The sequence below is a fragment of the Gekko japonicus genome, unplaced genomic scaffold (genome assembly GCF_001447785.1).
Source record: "Gekko japonicus isolate JY-2015 unplaced genomic scaffold, Gekko_japonicus_V1.1 scaffold20, whole genome shotgun sequence".
Taxonomy (NCBI): domain Eukaryota; kingdom Metazoa; phylum Chordata; class Lepidosauria; order Squamata; family Gekkonidae; genus Gekko; species Gekko japonicus.
Window position 1 is genome coordinate 246,354 of NW_015169172.1, and position 18,144 is coordinate 264,497.

At 42.8% G+C, this 18,144-nt stretch overlaps 1 protein-coding gene across 1 annotated transcript in view; it reads right to left on the reverse strand.

The window, feature by feature from the left end:
* Positions 1 to 2,115: 2,115 nt before the first annotated feature.
* The window catches only part of CTH (cystathionine gamma-lyase), a 37,909-nt gene continuing 21,880 nt past the window's right edge, over positions 2,116 to 18,144 (reverse strand). Inside the window, exons 7-12 of the mRNA XM_015415787.1 lie at positions 14,057 to 14,134; positions 13,346 to 13,498; positions 12,473 to 12,594; positions 9,989 to 10,041; positions 5,596 to 5,734; positions 2,116 to 3,608 (exon numbers count right to left, since the gene is read on the reverse strand). Of these exons, the coding sequence (XP_015271273.1) occupies positions 3,582 to 3,608; positions 5,596 to 5,734; positions 9,989 to 10,041; positions 12,473 to 12,594; positions 13,346 to 13,498; positions 14,057 to 14,134 (572 nt within the window). The 3' untranslated portion in view covers positions 2,116 to 3,581. The remainder of the gene's footprint in view (positions 3,609 to 5,595; positions 5,735 to 9,988; positions 10,042 to 12,472; positions 12,595 to 13,345; positions 13,499 to 14,056; positions 14,135 to 18,144) is intronic.

The following is an 18,144-nucleotide window of genomic DNA, read 5'->3' on the forward strand; positions in this document are numbered from 1 at the left end:
TTATGCGTGGGGTGGAGACAGTCGACGAAGATCAATTTTTCTGCCTCTCCCAAAACACTAGAACTCAAAAGCATCAAATGAAGCCGATGGGCGGTAGATTCAGGATGGACGAAAGGAAATACTTCTTTATACAGAGAATGATTAAAATGTGAAATTTGCTGCCACGGGATGTAATGATGGCCACAGTCACAGACAGCTTTAAAAGGGGATCAGACAGATTCATGGAGGATAGGTCTATCAGTGACCACTAGACATGGTGACTGAGGGGAACTTCCATGTTCAGAGGCACATCCCGGAGCCAGGAGGCAACATCAGGGGAATGTCTCGGCCTCCATGTCCTGTTGTTGGCCCTTCAGAGGAACTGATTACCCACTTTGTGAGACAGGATGCTGGACTAGATGGACCACTGCTCTGATCCAGCAGGGCTGTTCTTGTGTTCTAAACTAGAGGTGTCAAACTCATTCGTTACAAGGGTCAGATCTGACTTAACTATGACTTTGCAGGCCAAGCCATGTGTGCCATAAAACATAATGCCAGGCACTAGAGAGAGAAACTTTATAGAGGACAGCAGCTACTAAGCATCGAGTTGGTCTGTCCTCACTTCAAGGCCACGTGGCTGGGGGGGGGGGCAGAGAAAACCCTACATGGGCGGACTGGAAAGCCAGTGATACAGCACTGGGCAAACAATCCTGCACTGTCTTGAGGTGGAGGGGCAAACCCTTTCCCCAGCCCACTCCAGTCACCAATGCTGTGAGCCTGGGCCCCAGGGTAAAACCATGAAGCAACTGGGTGTTACGAGCTCCTTCCTGCCACCAAACCACGATGAAAGGGGACTGGGAAAACAAGCTGAACCCCCCTGCCTGCAGAAGCGGGAAGGAGGCAGCCCAGGTATGAGGCCATGTGCATGGAAGGACTCAGGCCAAGCAAAGCCCAATAAGGTGGAGATGCCCATGCTGCAGTGGCTGCCTCTGACCAAGGCCACCAGGTGATCCTGGGGCAATGCTGGGAGTTCAAGCCAGAGATTGCCAGCACACTGTGCTACCCTCATGTGGCAGTGGCCATCCCAGGCCAAAGGTCACTGGATCATATAATGGGGGAGTGGGCACTGCACACACAAGGCTGCACACATGGCAGAGGCCCCAGGCCACCCTACAACCAGTATTAACAAAGAACGCTGGCATCACCTCCACCCCCTGTGAGGCGGCAGCTGCTTATGGCTGAAGGCTGCTGGTGATTCATGGGGGATGGAGGCCTGGCCACCAAGTTGCATGCTTGGTGGTAGGACTAGGCCCCCAATATGTGGAAGAAACTGCCAAAGAATGCCCCTTCAATGGGACAAAGTGCAGCCGCTGCATGCGGGGACGTGAATATGACAACACCACTGGCTGCCAGCAGGCCCCAGTAGACGATCATCTGAACTTCCATGTGCAAATTCTGACCCCTGTGGCGATCTGGGACAGCATCCCCAGAGCTGCAGGCCAAGCAGAGAGGCGTGCGACCTCGCCTTGGAACCTCGAGCCAACATGAACACACCTGCGGTGGCTCAAAGCATACTAGTGAGGTTGCCAATGAAGTGAAGGGGTTCTGCTTGACTGCTGTAGACAAGGCTGCTGGGCTGGGCTGAAGCCATGATTGGAGTGACTCTGCCCACTCACATCCCCCAGCAGCCTCCTGCTCCCGCCCTTGCACCAGTTGCTCATGGACAGGATAAGAGCCCTGGATGGGCCTGTTCTGGCCCCTGGGCCTTATGTTCTAAACCTTCTCAAAGATCTCCAAAAGGCTGATGAGGTAGGACTTCCCTTTGCAGAAGCCAAGCTGATTTCCCCCCAGCTGGATATGTTCCTCTGTGCACTGAACAATTCCATAACTATTCAGAGAAATTAGACTCAAAAATAACTTTGCTTTAATTTATGAGATGTGGAAACCAACAGGAAATCTGTTATTACTTATTACTACAGTTCCTTCATCTCAAATACTGGAACAACAGATTTATACAAAACTAACATTGTCCAATGTAAAATCAAGCAATATGACTGAAAGATACAACCTGTATAATTAAACATAAATATAGATTAGCAATTTCAAAATTAAAACAAGAAAATATTCACAATTCAATTTTTAAATACAATAGGATGGATCCAAACTTGTATCAACAGAAGGTAATTGCTTGTGGATGTTTCCCACATTCCCCTTCCCCCAATGGCCTCCAATGAGCCAACTTTACTGTACCCACACAAGACTGGGGTGGGGGTGGGGGGATCTGCCTGATTTCCAGCTCAGAGGATATGGGGCTGCTGGGAGAAGGCAGGAAAGATGTAATTGTATGAGATCCTTCTGCTTGTACATGTTTGGATTCAACCCAATGCATACAGCACTGCGCAACTCATTTTGCTTCATTTTCCTGTATTGCACACAAAAGAGAGAAATAACATCATTGAAGGAACTTATCTGACACCACATTTTGCATCTGAAACTGTTTTTTTTTTAAAAGAAATAGCTCTGAACTTTTTTAAAAATCCAGCAACCTGACAAGAAGAAGCTGAAGGAACAGGAGGTACTGGTGTAATGGTTATATCCTTTTAATTTGGTCAAACATTATGAATTATTTTAAATATCTTTAGATACTAGTAGATGTCCTATTCCCAAGTATGAATCACAGTCATGTGAGATCCACTCCTGGAAAGAACAGCAACTTTTGAGTCCAGTAATACCTTATTTATTTAATTTTTTAATTTAACTTTCGATTTATAGACTGCTCAACCCCCGAAGGGCTCTGAGCGGTTTACATAGTACAATTTAATTACATTACCTCACTATGGCCACACATTGAGGGGAAATGACTACCTATCAGGCACCTGTGGCAGGGTCTTGGTTGTTGTTTCTGCGGAGGTTTAGTTCTGGGTGATGACATCTCAGCGCAGATCTTCTTCGACCGCAGCGACTCCTTCCGGGGATGGTCCCTCAGTGCACGACAGTGCGCGCTGCCACAGCTGGCCTCTGTCCTGATTGGCTCTGGCCTACCACGTCGCCGCCGCCATGTTTCATCAGCTGCTGTCGCCACCACTCCGCCACCACCACTCCACCACACCGAAGGGGAGGAGGGTGCCTTCCCCCGCTCTAGGAGCAGGTACCCATTCATCTACTCACTTGTACGGGCTTTCGAACCGACCAATAAGAATTCCAGGGTACAAGCTTTTGAGAGTGGAAGCTCCTTTCATCAGAGACCTTCTTCCAACAAAGGGAGCCTCCTTGACTCTTAAAAGCTTATACTCTGGAAATCTTGTTGGCCCCTAAGGTGCTACTGAACTTGAATCTGCTTTTCTACTGCAGACCAACAGAGCTGCCCACCTGAAACAATCCTGGAAAGAATGGGGACCTTTTTATTTTAAATCAAAGAACACATGTTGATAGAAGGCATGGTTTTAGTCAAGCCAGTTGGGAGAGGTCCCCATTGCTGGCTTACTTTCAAAACATTAAAAGTAAATTTTCATTTCTAAGAAACTGAATCACAGAAAATTCATGAGCAACAAAGCTTTTCAGTTCCTTTTCCTTGTATTACAGATGCACAGGGATCAAGTCTCCTAGTTACGGACTTTATGATCAGGAAACTGTAATAACAGAAAACAAGTGGAATTGTATCAATATTTTTCTTTCATGACTTGAATTATCACAGAAATGACACATTCGGTATACAAAACACATTTATACACCAGGTTAAGCTTTTAAATGCCTGACTGCCTTCTTCAGCTACATCAAAACAACAACAGTAATCAGCTAAAATCACACAGGAGACAGCAGCCAAATGCTTATTGTTTACTATGTTTTAAGGTAATTTTGGCTACTTTGCAAAGAAAAGGAATTATTATAAAAATTATACACATTTTTGTTTAGGTGCTTATTCTAAGTTCTCCTTATGGTTATTACTCACATCAGTTACTTTGTGAAAAACTCTTAAGTAGAATGTATAATGCATGAGGAATAAACCTCCCTCCTTCCCTCCGGTAGGCATTGTCAGTAGAAAAGCTGAGCAGTGAAAAGTTATAGGTGGAGGAAGAATAATTTGCACTGTGCCCCAACATCAGGAGACAAAGTCCATAAATAATGAATGAGCCGAGAAGAGAAAAGCATAATTTGGGGAAAGCAAGGGTGATAGTTTGGGCAGTGGAGTGGAAACTGGCTACGCCTGGATGTGTTGGCAGAGTTTACCTCAGAAGGGAGTGAAGGGAACACTGGCATGAAGGAGGGAAAAGTGAGTATGTCTATGCGTGAGTGTGCTGTTGAAACAGACTGTGTGCATACATGGACTGTGCATTAATGTACACTAAGAAATGTGTGCACCCTGCAAAGTCGTGTCTGTGGCCTAGAGAAGTCTAAAGCTAGGTTTCTTGTTACTCATGAGAATGTCAAATATTCTACAATATTAAAGAAACGTATTTTGGTTCTGCCTATCAGCTGCATATGGCAGGAGAAATCTGTATGCATGTGAAAAATTATATGCATGTCAGATGAGCCAAATCTGTCTGATATGGAGGAGATTATTTGATTCATTTTGGATCTAAGCTCCTGCAAGTAAACTAAATAAAAGCAAATGGATTTCACAAAGCTCCCAAAGCTACTTTATTTTGTTATGTTATCTGATCAACTAAGCTTCTCAGAGGTTTCAGGACTCACTGAAAATATTTTTTTATTTATTTAAAACATTTATTAGCTGTATATCTCCCTTGAGGAATTCAAGGCAGTTTACAGTATAACTAAAACATTAAAAAACCCCAGTAAAAACAACAATTATAACTCGCATAAAAGTCACAGTTTAAAAAGACCAAACAGGACTGCCAAAAATAAAAGCTAAATCAAAAGGTAGTCCTAAAGAAAACTGTCTTCAGCTAAAGACTGACAGTGATGGGGCCAAGAGTATCTCCCCGGGGAGGTTGTTCCATAATTGTGGTTCTGCCACAGAAAAACCCCTTTCTCGTGTACCCACCCAAATGGGCATTTTTAATTTGGTGGGACAGTCAGAAGAGCATTTCCCCATGATCTTAATTCCTGCGCAGGAATGCATGGGAGAAGACAATCCAGATACCCCGGTCTCAAGCCATATAGGGCTTTAATGGACAAAACCGGCACCCTGAATTGGGCTCGGGAGCAGACTGGTAGTCAGTGTAATTGATGTACTGTTGGGGATATATGGTCTTGATAGCTGGCCCCAACCAGCAGTCTAGCTGCAGCATTCTGTACTAGCTGCAGCTTCTGAACACTCTTCAAGGGTAGCCCCAAACAGAGTGCACTGCAATAGTTCAGTCCAGCTGTAACTGAGGCATGGATCACTCTGGCTAGATCTGACTGACCTTGGAACTGATGCAGTTGATGCACCAGCCAGAGCTGGGCAGAACTGTTGTCAAGAAGCACTCCCAAACTGTGAACCTGGCTTTTCAAGAGGAGTATAACCCCATCCAAGACAGGGGAGATCTGAAGTCCCTGGTCTACCTTTCTACCAACCCAGAAATACAATTAATGCCTGAAGCAATAAGGGATCTAAAAAGGGAAAGAAAAACAAAATGTCCATACTTGTAGCCTCTAAACTATGGAGTGACTTACTGCTGCTTTCAGAGCTTGGTCCAGATCTTCCAGTAAATCTTCGCAGTCTTCTAAGCCGATAGACATGCGAATTAACGTATCGGAGATTCCGAGGGCTTCCCGTTCTTCCTTGGGAACGGAGGCATGAGTCATGATGGCACTGAACAAGAACAGACAATTCCCGTTTTCAGATTAATAAATAAAAGGCTAGATACAGACCAAGCAATTGCCAATAGCATAACAGTTTAAAAAGGACAGTGTACTGCAAAGAGTGATATGAACACATGCATTGCATTGTTAACTCACTGGTCTGGTCCTAGTTAAGCACGGGGTAGTCTTTTGTGTGACGTCAGGCTATTGCCTAAAACCCACAGGTCACAGACTCCAGGGGTTTGGAATTGCTATGTCAATATAAGCCGGCAAGCAGCTGACTCTATAAATCTTGGCACTGGCAACACCACACACAGAATCTGCTGATGAAAAGCCACAGCAGAGGCTGAAGACTGGCATCATAAAAAACAGAGCTCACATCAGATACTTCACAACCAAGACCAGGTTTACAACTGAAAGTCTAGACAGGCTTGCCAGTAAAAACCAGCACAGCCATTAGCACTCGCTTTAGGCAAGCTGGGTGCTTTTCAACAATTTTTGTAAGTGAGACATTTGTTAAACTGTTTGTCATTATTTTTTTTAATCATTTTTTTAAGTGCAAGGCTCCTCTAGGAATCTGTGTGGAAAGGCAGAAAAAGCTTCTTTGCGATACCATGGGGCTGGCTAGCTAAATGGAGTAATAAAAACTACATCTCCTTTAAACTTGCAGAAATGTCTTTTTCACAGCTTAACCTGGGCCAAAAAGCTTCCATTTTGACAGCAGTGAAGGTGCCTTTGGGATCCTCCCACTGCCCTTCACTGTGTGACACCACCCTTCCTTATTTTTGGGAAATGACCGGTGCATCTTTGTGCTAGTCCTCCTGTCTTTCTTAAGGGCCCAAAGGGGAGAAGGCAAAACCTTTCAAAGCTCCATGATCTGGTATCATAGTGGCCTTCACCATGTGCTAGAGGCACCCTTAAACATCTGTGGACTTCCTAAAAAATTCAGTGGCCCAAGCTAAGGATTTTGGATCTTACCTCATCCCGATTTCCACTGTGGCTGGGCACACTGCGTTGCTTTAGTCACAGTGGCACGAGGCTCTATTTGTTGCAAACATATATTCAAAGCATTGGGTTATGATTAACGACTTTTAGGTGTTACATTTGGGGGTATCCAATCATATGTGCTAGAAGCACATGCTACCATGGTTGCCTTTTCATCTGAATTTGGCACCACATGTATTTTCAGGATCAGTACATGAGAGCATGAACCCTGATAAATCAGGGTTCAGTGCAACATGTACTGAAGTAGAAAATACTTGCAATGCTAATTTCAGAAGTAATGGTGACTGCACATATTGGGAGGATCAAAAGCAGCACGTGCTCTTGGTATGTTTGAATATAAGGTCTGAAAAGGTCTAATGAAGGCACTGAACCAATGTTAATGCAATTATGAATGGATAAAATTAAGGACATTTTTCATTGAATACAATGACAGTGAGAATGATTTGGGGTGTGGAATCCCTCTTCAAAAGGGTGCTAAATATATTTCAGCTTCTATGGTTTACCATCCCATTTGATGACAGAATGACAATTTGTAAGTATTCTGTTCAGTTTGACCCACAAAGCAGGCAGATGTGGTAAACTACTCAAAGCACACAGGGAAAGCAAGACGATCCTAACTGCCCCACATATATTTCTGGCAACAATTCTTTCTTTCTTTTTTTTGGTATTTTTTGGGTGTGTGTATGTGTGTGTGCGCGTGTACATGCCTAGAAGTCATGGCTGACTTCTGGGGACCCCTAGTGGGATTTCAATGTTCAGAGAGGTGGCTTGCCATTGCCTGCCCCTGTGTCCTGGCCTGGGTATTCCATGGAGGTCTCCCATCCAAGTACTTGCCAGGGTTGGCCCTGCTTAGCGTCTTGAGATCTGACGAGATCAGGCTTGTCTGGGCTATCCAGGTCAGGGCACAACAAGACCTTTCTGAGGCAGATGGTCTCTCAAATCAGCTTCAAGTCAGAATAATTTAAAAGTTAACTAGTATTTACTTGGCACTTTCCATCTCTGCAGTACCTTGGTATAAATATCAATATATCCAATTCTCAATGTGACTAAATCTGTAGATACTTAAATCCAGAGAATGCAGCCATGAACAGACAAGATCGGTCTTTCTTCAAAACTGAAAATTGCTCCACGTTTGCAGAAAAATCTAAAAAACCCAACAAACCCCAGCCCCTGCCAAATATAATAGAAGCAGCACATGTATCTTTAAGAAACAAATGCTCTCTGCAGGGGCCATTGTGGGAGTTGTGGCATCCACAATAGTACTGCCAGCCTTCAGCTCTCAGTAAAAGGGAAGGGGAAGGCCCCTTTTCAGGGCTGTTTTACCATTTGAGGGGGACTCATCAGGGCCTGGCAGCAACCACCAGGCGACTTACTACCACCTGAGTTGCACGACTCACCCAGCCCTGGCTGCTCACTACTGTTCAACAGCAACCCAAGGAAACCAGTGTGGTGCAGGCCCATAGCTACAGTGGGGCATCTCAGGGCTAGGCCCCCGACTCCCCAGCCAGCCCAGGGCTCCCCAAGTGGTGGTGGATGCAGGGAAGGAGCCGTGTGTTCCTTTAATCTGATTAGCCAGTGCCCCCTAAGAAATTTAAATGCCCCTCGACTAAAAAAATGCCCCTCGACTGGCTACGGGCCTGGTGTGGTGTAGTGGTTACAGTTTTAGACAAGGATCTGGGAGGCCCAGATTTGAATCATTACTCTGATGTGGAAACTCACTGGGGTGACCTTGGGTTATGTACACATTCTCAGCCTAAAATGGAGGAGAATGATATGTTGCTTTGGGTCCCCACTGGGGAGAGAGGTGGAATAAAGTAAATACTAAATAAATATAGCTGCAGATGGGGGGGCAGGTAGGTTGGTAGGTGTGAAGAAGAGAAGGGGGACAGGGACTGCAAGGAGGAGGATAGGGGGGAATAGTGTGGGGGGATACAGAGGAAAGTGAGGTGCCCCCACAAGTCCTTTTGGGTTACCCACAGTGCAACTGGTCCTGGTCCAATGGCAGCCATTGTACAACTAGGCCATAGTTTTCCTGTGTGGAGGCTGCCTAGGGGAGGGAAGGAGGGAAAGCTGAAGGTGTGGGGGTGGAGATAAAGGTAGATGGTCTGATGGGTGGGAAGAAGAGAAGGAAGCAGGAAAAGGGTAGAGATTATGGGTAGTGTTCCCTCTAAGCTGAGTTAGTGTGAGCTAGCTCACAGTTTTTTAGCCTCTGGCTCACACATTTTTGTCTTAGCTCAGGAAGGATGGCTCCAGAGCAAGGTAATTTATGCAGTAGCCAAACTGCTCGCTCACAACTTTAATGCCAGTAGCTCACAAAGTAGAATTTTTGCTCAGGAGACTCCACAGCTTAGAGGGAGCATTGGTTATGAAGGCTTTGAGGGAAGGTAAAGAGGAAATAGTGAGGAAGGGGGAAATGAGATGCCTCCTGCAAGTTTTTGCAGTTCCCTGCTCTTATTCTCTTAATTACTGTGGTTAATGGGTACGGCTGAGTTTCCTGTGCCAAGTATGCCCTCCTGTGTGCAAAGTTTAAACAGCAGTCATTTTGTCTTTCTATGGCTAGACTGAAATGAGCTTGTGGAAAACCTCACTTTATTGACCTTCCTTCACTTGGCTTTTTCTCACGAAAAAGGGAAACTATATTATGGTGGCTAAAGGATTGTGGATATGAACGGTCTTCTGAAATTGCTTCTATTTTATTTTACAAAATTTATACCCTGCCTTTCTGCCCTCGTCAGGACCATGAAGATGGCTCGACATGATGCCACTGAATTACAGCTATTCTCTATTATATATTTTATCAAATCTTACGGCATAATCAAGAGCATCTTTCTGTATGCATGTATGTGCCAAGTTATGGTTTTCAAGGCAAGCCATAAGCAGAGGTGGTCTGCCACTCCCTTCCTCTGCAGACCCTTCCTTCCATCCAAGCACTGGCCCCGCTTAGCTTCTGAGATCAGGCTATACAATACCATTCTGCATCACCATCTTTTTGTAGGACAAAGTAATTTTTGTGTTCCACCACCGAGGACACAATGTACAATAATGGGCTGAATCCACAAATTAGACTGTAACCCACTAGGCAAACTCTGACTTAGATATTGTGATAAATGTGTCTTATATCCACTAGTCTATACTTGCGTGTTTAAACATCCCCCCCACCGCCACACGAGACACGATCTCATTCCCTCACAGCTTAGAGGGTGCATTGCCCCCCCCCCCGATTAATCCCAGCAGAGACTGCAGATGATGCTTCACTCACGGATGCTCTGCCAGGCTTTCATATCCTCCCAGACTTTCAGCCAGTGCAAAAAGCTAGAGAAAGAAATGCAAAATATTATGTTGGAACAAATATTAACCTTTACAAAAATGTACAGCTCAATTGCTGGGAAAGATTGAAGGTCAAAGAAGACGGGGACGCCAAAGGATGAGATGGTTAGACAGTGTCATAGATGCAACGAACATGAAATTGAGCAAACTTCAGAGGACAGCGGAAGACAGGAGGGCCTGGCAGGATCTGGTCCATGGGGTCGCGAAGAGTCGGACTCGACTGTGCGACTGAACAACAACAACAACAGCTCAATTAAGAATTAGGTGCACCTGAGAAGCACAGGAGTAACTATTTGGAGAGAATAAATACTATGGATGCATAAACATAACAAAGCTGCCATTTTTTTAAAAAACCACCTGAAACAAAGCCCCTGTTTGCTTGCAGTTTCGGAACACCTTTTGTATATCTTGGCTCAACTGATGAATCACCCCACACCTCCTTTTAGAGACGGTAGGGTAATACTGCTGAAATAAGGAAGGCCAGGCATATAATTCTAAAGGATAATTTGTTCAAATCTGAAACCAATTAGACAGTAAAGAATGCATCTTGAACATTTATGATTGTATATACTTCTCACCTGGCTATAGAAAACTTAGTATTTTACATGGCAGGAAAATGCTTGGCAAAACTCAGCTTCTCTCACAGAGAACTGTGAGAACTGCACTCGCCAGGGCTGCACAGAGAGCTAAAGTATGTTACTTGTTTTTTATGTTTTCACATGTTCCTTGCAGCCCCAAAGCAGCTGCAGGGAACTGCTTATTAAAAGGGGGGGGCAGAGCCCAGACAGGCTCAGAACATCACTGTGGGGGGAGGAAGGGCTCCTTCCCACCCAAGCAGTTTTCTCATGCAAAAACTGCACCAGGGCAGAGGGGAAGGGAGTTATTTCGCCAATTTTGCTCCACTAGGGGTGAGTACCTGTGGAGCAACAAAATGAGCAAAATAACTGCCCCTCCCCCAGAGTAAGGTTTTCATGCAAGAAAACTGCTTGAGGGGAGCAGAAGCCAACCCACCCTCCTTAAAAGCAGTTACCCACAGCTACTGTGCAGCTGCTGAGAGAACATGTGAAAATACATGAAAAAGGTAACATGTAGTTTGGCTTAGAGATAACACACTACTAGATGAAGAGACTGGGGTGGCAGAAAAGATGGTCTTCTTAGCAGCCTTGCTCTATGAAACTTGCTCCAGCTGCACCAATCAGTTGCCTAATAGTGACTGGCAAACACAGGTGCTTGCTCTGTGCAAGGGCCACAAGCCACTTGCTTAGCTCCATATGACAGGATGCTGCAACATCTGTGGCACGAAAGCTCTCCTCTTTTCTGCTTGTACCTGATGAAAGGAGCTTTGACTCTTGAAAGCTTATGCCCTGAAAAATTTATTGGTTTCTAAGGTGCTACTGGACTCAGATGTCTCTCTTCTGCTGTAATTTCACAGGCAAGAATTCCAGCATTTGTGAGTCAAGAGTTCACTTCATCAGATGCATGAAGTGTTCAACCATTAAGCTGATGACTTTTCTGCTGATGACTGCAGAAAGCAGGGCAGACAGAGAATGTTACAAAGAGTGGCTAGTCTAAAACAACAGGCAATCAAAAGAGTAGTAGATAAGGAATTACTTGTCTTTTATTAGCCAGGAGTAGAGAGAGTTGGGATGAGATCTGGATTTTATGATTAGGATATGATTACCTGCTAGGGGTTCTTGGGATGGGCTGTGCTATAAGGCAAAGAATATCGTTTCCCCTGTCCTCTTAGGCGTTTCTTGATTATACAATTTTATTAGCCATTATTCTTGAAGACAAAGGGGAGCTCTTTGCTCAGTTTTTGATAATTTGGTTCTAATGTGTTTAAAGAGTTTGCTGAAACAGGTGCCAATCTGTCCAATGCCAGCAGGCAAAACACCTAATAATACGTTGCTGATAGTTAAGAAAAAGGAAGCTCATACAAATTGCACAACTGTATTTAAAGCAGTGCCTTTCCAGTGATGAGTGAGGATGCAACTGTGATTTGTTGGAGTCTTTTGAAGTCAAAACATTTATTTAAGCCATTTTAAAACAATGAGTTGGTGTTACATCAGCTAAACCGCCATTGCTTTCAAAATGCCATTTATAATTGCAGAGCAAAATTGGAGAGTTGTTGGCACTAGAAAGAATCATCTAGCTCAAAGGAATTAGGCAAGCACCAGTCACCTGAATGAACATTTCCCATTAATTGTGAGACACTCTTTTCCTTCCCTCTCATTAGTGCACTTCCCATAATTATATCAGTTATTTACATGTTGTTGCGAACCATTACTACATTAGTGCCATAATGCATAGGCAGCTCCTTCCCCAATAGATTAGTCACTTCTTTAGTTTCTACATCCTAATCAGGCTGCTATTCAACGTTTTGCTTTCAAAGGCAATGGATATTCCAAAGTTTTACCTTTAAACTTTTGAGAAATGTGGTGGCACGTTCAAGGTTTCCTTTAATGTAGAAGGAAATCATCCCTGGGCAGCCTGTGCTCTGACGCTTTATCAGCTCATATTGCGGGTGGGAGGTCAATCCTAAAATGAGTTAAGTATTAAACAAACCACCTGATCTTGAACACTATGAGAAGAAACAGTTTATTAAATATGGATTACGTAACCGAAGATATGGGGAAGGAAGGCAGCATGGTATAGCCCAATCGCATCAGATCTCAGAAGCTAAGCAGGGTCAGTACTTGGAAAGGAGACCACCAAGAAAGACTATGCAGAGGAAGGCAATGGCAAAACATCTCACTTGCCTTGAAATCTCCTTGCTGGGGTCACCATAAATTGGCTGTGACTTAACAGCACTTTAAACACACACACAACCAATAAGTGGATGTCCAGCAGGCCTTAGGAGGAATGCCTTAATAATGCTGAGACCTAAACAGTACATGTTCCAAAATAATTTGCTAGCAATCAGAGAAAGGATCATTCTAACTGCAATCGTTATATTATGTTGTCATGACATTTCAGAAGGCTCTGCCTGGAATGAGAGTGCACACTGGAAAGGAAGTAAAGCAATGGAGACATTAATGGGGAAAGACTGTGGTGGTAAAATGCTGAGAACTGACTATAAGATGGAAGGATACGGAAGAAGCCAGTTGCCAGCATCTTTTGCTTGCAGCCTAACTTGGTCATTTCAGCCTCCAGAATGACTGACACATTTGCTGACTCATTCTACTTACTTGGATCTCTCCAGGTTGTGGTGGCCAAGAACTGCATGATTACAGCCAATGGTATTGCTTTTCCAGGAATGCAACTGCCAAGTTCTGCAAAATCAACTTACCAGGGAAAATGACCTTTTCCACTCTCGGATCTGACTCAAGGTATCGAGCAATCATCAAAGCATTGTGGAAATGTTGTTTCATGCGGATTGACAGTGTCTTTAAGCCCCGATTGCAAAGGTAGGCATCAAAAGGAGATGGAACTGCTCCAAGGGCTGCGTAAGAAACAAGAGAAATCACCTTATGGGTCTACTTTGAACAAGCAAGATGCAATGAGACAGTTCTAAATGCATGTCAAGTACATATTCTCAGGTTCAGAATATCAAACTTTAGAAGAGTTTTACTCCAAAAGATAAACTATAAAACCCTGATAGCACTGTAGATGTACACTGTAGCACTGTAGATGCTTGAATTAGGCTTGAATTAGGCCCTCTAAATCTGGAGGTCTGGACCAAAGATGGACTGTTGAAGTGTGAACCTCAGTGCCTTCTTTAGGTACAGGGGTGGGAATCCGGATGCCCAGCAGGTCTCACTTCTGACTGGCAGTAACTGCTTTATGATGAAACACTGATTCAGATTAAATATTAAGAAAAAATACTGCCTATAGCAGTAGTGGAACTCTTTCACTGGAGGCTTTTGAAAAGCTAGATAAACTTCAGAAATAAACTCTACACAAAAATGCAAAAGAGCAGATTTCAGAAACCTGCACACATAACACACTTTTCAGCATGCTTCAGCCCATTTGCTGCTTTCCATGTCTGATCTATACTCACCATATTGTAAGAATTTGAGCCTTTCATACAGATCACTGTCGTTTACTGACACTAGTCCCATTACAACATCACTGTGCCCTGAAGACACAAGGGAAAGGAAACAATATAAATTTGCTTTTTACTTAAGGAGAACACAAAAGTGCATTTTGTTATAGCTCCCCCCCGCCCTCCGCCCTACACATATGTGATCTTAACCAGGACAAAGATTTCTTCTGAGCAATGCCATCTTCTTTTAACTGCTTACACTGAATTCATAGTCAGGGTGAGAACCGGTCTGTGGCGCGTCGCCATCAGACATCTCCTGGGGAGCTCCAAAGGAGATAACTGAATCTACAGGTCTTAAGTTGTGGATCCAGGGTGCCTGGTTCACAATGAGCCTTACCGTAGGGGGGCTCATCGCAGGGGACTTGTTTTAGGAACTTGCACACATGGCGGTGCACAAGAAGATCTCCTACCCCCCTAAAGCAAAGACCCAAGGGAGATCGCTCTTTGGCAGCCACTGAGCAACAAGACGTGACTGGCCAAATTTAAAGAGAGTGAACCCTATCCTCAAAATCGACAGACGTCTACCGTGAGTACTCATTAATGTAACACTGAAGAATTTAATGACTGTTTGGAAATGCCCCTTTAAACTTAAAAGGGGAAGGGAAAGAAGGGTGGAATTTCCCCCCCTCTTCCCATAGAGCGGCTACTACGAGTCAACAAAAGCAACAAAGAATCGCTGCATTAAAACTTGGGGCAATAAGAGAACGTTGTTTGAGCGTCTAATACCATTTTGCTTTGGATATAAACTTAAACAAGTAAACTCTTGCCACTTACTGGATTTATACACAGATTTGTTAAAGGAAAAAAAGACTTAACAGTTTCCCATAACATCAGCTTTCTTGTTGGAGTTTGGAAATCCACTCTGCGCAGACTCCACTGTAACAGTAAAGCAGCTGCCTTTTGTTGAATGATTCCGGGACGGTAAACATGCTTGCTTATGGTTACAATTCAGAAATATTGAAAGTTAACTCTGGAGATTGGTGGTTTACCGGACTGAGCTGGCGTCTGCTATTACATTAAAATGAGCGTACAAGCCATGGAAGAGAGTCTTACAGCCATTAACTTAGCCCAAATGTCATTGGAGGAATTTAAATTTTAATTTTTGACTTGGTTGTCGCGGTGGTCCAGGAGGCTTGTGAAGTGATACTTAATAAAATAAAAGTGAAAATGAGCCTCCACAAATGAAAACTGAAACAAAAGAACTGCAGCCTTCAACCCTTCAAGATACTGATCAAAATCCTGGGCAAGAGAATTTATTCCATGGAATGACCTTTACATCAAAAGAAGAAGAAAAACTTTGTGCAGAGAGCACCAACAAGGTCATTAAAAGGCAAATAATGAGAGAAACCATCAAAGAGGAGAAGGAAAAAATACCACAAAAAGAAGACAGAATATATGGAATCTCCAACTTACTCAAGAATTGGACACAGATGGAACCTGCTACAAAAATGCCTGTTCACTTACAAAAATAAAAGACATAGATTTACAGCATTTATGAAAAGAAAATTTCAGAAGAGGAAAAAAGAGACTTAAATCTTTATAAATAAACCTGGAAAGGGAACTATCTTATGTGGACTTTGACCCAAGCCAACTAATATGGATGATGTTTTTGATATTAAAGTAAATCTATACAGGTTAAGTTTAAAAATTATATAAGTAAATTTCTTAGAAACTAGATGGTATAAATATACTTGTGCATTTTTTATGTTTTAAGACATTTATGAGATTAAATTTTAATGGAAACTAAATGGTTTAAAAAGTAAAGAAGATTAGGTTAGAAAGTAGCTTTGTTATGATAACTGACTAAGACTGATATTTGCTTATTAAATAGTAACTATATTTAGGAGAAGATGTGAAATAGAATGTTATCATAATTGGAACTATATTTTTATGTTTATATGTGCTATTATTAAATGTAGTATATAAAAATAGGGGAAAGGGTAGCAACAACCCTGTATGATTTTTATGAATTTGTTTGTATATCCACAGCTGGAAATATATATTAAAAGAATTACATAATTTTAAAGAAGTATAAATATACTCTGTAAAGGGTGAATGAGATGGTAATTGATTAAACTTGGGTTTATTGAAATTAAGTTTTACATATTTAGAAACTAGTGGAAAGGATAATTAGAATGTCATTTTAAATGTTAAGATAGAAATGAAGATATTGCTTAGTTAGAAAATTACAGCTGGAATACTTAGTATGTGCTCAAATATAAAAAAGTTATTTAATTTTAAGATAAAAGCTTGCAAATATTTTACTTAGCTATAATGTAGAAAAATAGAAACTGGAATGTTTAATTATGAGGTAGTTAAAGAGATAGAAATTGATAATTAATTCTCTTGTATATAGGTCTTTTTATGTTTGTTTTTGTCTTTTTCTCTTTTAAACCAATAAAAATTTATTAGAAAAAAAAAGAATTCATAGTTAGGGTCTCAAATTCAGGCTTGGAGAAAAATGCCTTGTCCCTTTAATAGAGGCTTAATGTGGGGAAATGGACAGCTGAAGCTTTTCATGCCATGGATACCACACAGGTACAGGGCATTTTCTTCCAGGCCTGTTGGCAATTTAAGGGCCAGATCGGTGCTGTGGGCAGCTATACTCCTGCTCCCAAGACAGCAATTCTAAGAAGGTCTAATCAGAATCCTACTCAGGTCTATTCAATGGAGCTTAGTCAAAGGAAAGTGTTCTTAGAGCTTCTGCACTGCAAGTGTGGTAAGACTGGTAGGATCCAGATGTTTTTATTTAATTACTGCAAAATGCTTCTCTGATGTAAAGTGCTGTTTGTGCCCTGACCTGGATAGCCCAAGCAAGCCCGATCTCATCATATCTCAGAAGCTAAGCAGGTCTGACCCTGGCAAGTATTTGGATGGGAGACCACCAAGGAATACCAGGACCGGGAGGCAGAGGAAGGCTATCAAGCCACTTCTCTGAACATCCTCCATGCCCCAGTAGGAATAGCAAGAGGTCGCTGTGACTTCCAGGCACATGCACACAGTCACACCCACACAAAAATACCCAAAAAAGTGCTGTTTGTAAATAAGAGATATCAAAGAACTTTGTGGAAGAGATAAAAATTACTAGGAAATTAAGACGAACCACAAGTTTTGGCTGAATGCCGGTACAAGGCAATGCAGAATGAAGTACTGATAGAGATGTTACAATGCATGTGCTGAACATCCAAGGTTACACATGCAAGGTTACTCATGCTTGGTTAAATTCATTGAAGAATGGTCATGTACTTTGAATGTTTTTTCATTTTCAACTTGCAATGTGCTTGGTGTTGCAATTTGTATGATTTACTTAAATATTCTTGTTAATTGAATTACATTTATGACTTTCCTGTGATACACTGTCTTTTTTTGTTTTGCGCTTCATTAATTTAGTCTTAAGAACATAAGAGAAGCCAATGTTGGACCAGGCCAATGGCCCATCCAGTCCAACACTCTGTCACACAGTGGCCAAAAATACCAGGTACCATCAGGAGGCCCACCAGTGGGGTCAGGACACTAGAAGCCCTCCCACCAAGAATACAGTGCATCACTTGCTCCAGATTGAGAGTTCCTATCTATACCTTGTGGCTAATAGCCACTGATAGACCTCTGCTTCATATGTTTATCCAATTCCCTCTTGAAGCTGTCCATGCTTATAGCCACCATCATCTCCTGTGGCAGTGAATTCCATGTGTTAATCACTCTTTAGGTGAAGAAGTACTTCCTTTTATCTGATCTAACCCGACTGCTCAGCACTTTCATTGAGTGCCCACGAGTTCTTGTACTGTGAGAAAGGGAGAAAAGTACTTCTTTCTCTACCTTTCTCTAGTCTTAGCAAGAAATGTACTTTAAAAGAGCAGTACCAAATAACCTGAGAAGGCGTGACCCTTATGACCAGCTCTAATGAGCACAGTGACCCTATAACTAGTTCTGCACTTTCGAGGGGCTCTGGACCTGTGCTTCTTGTAGAGCAACCAATTGCATAACATGCCAAACCATACCTGAAACTGACAAGAGATCCCAAAGTAGCTTGTGGTGTACTAGGG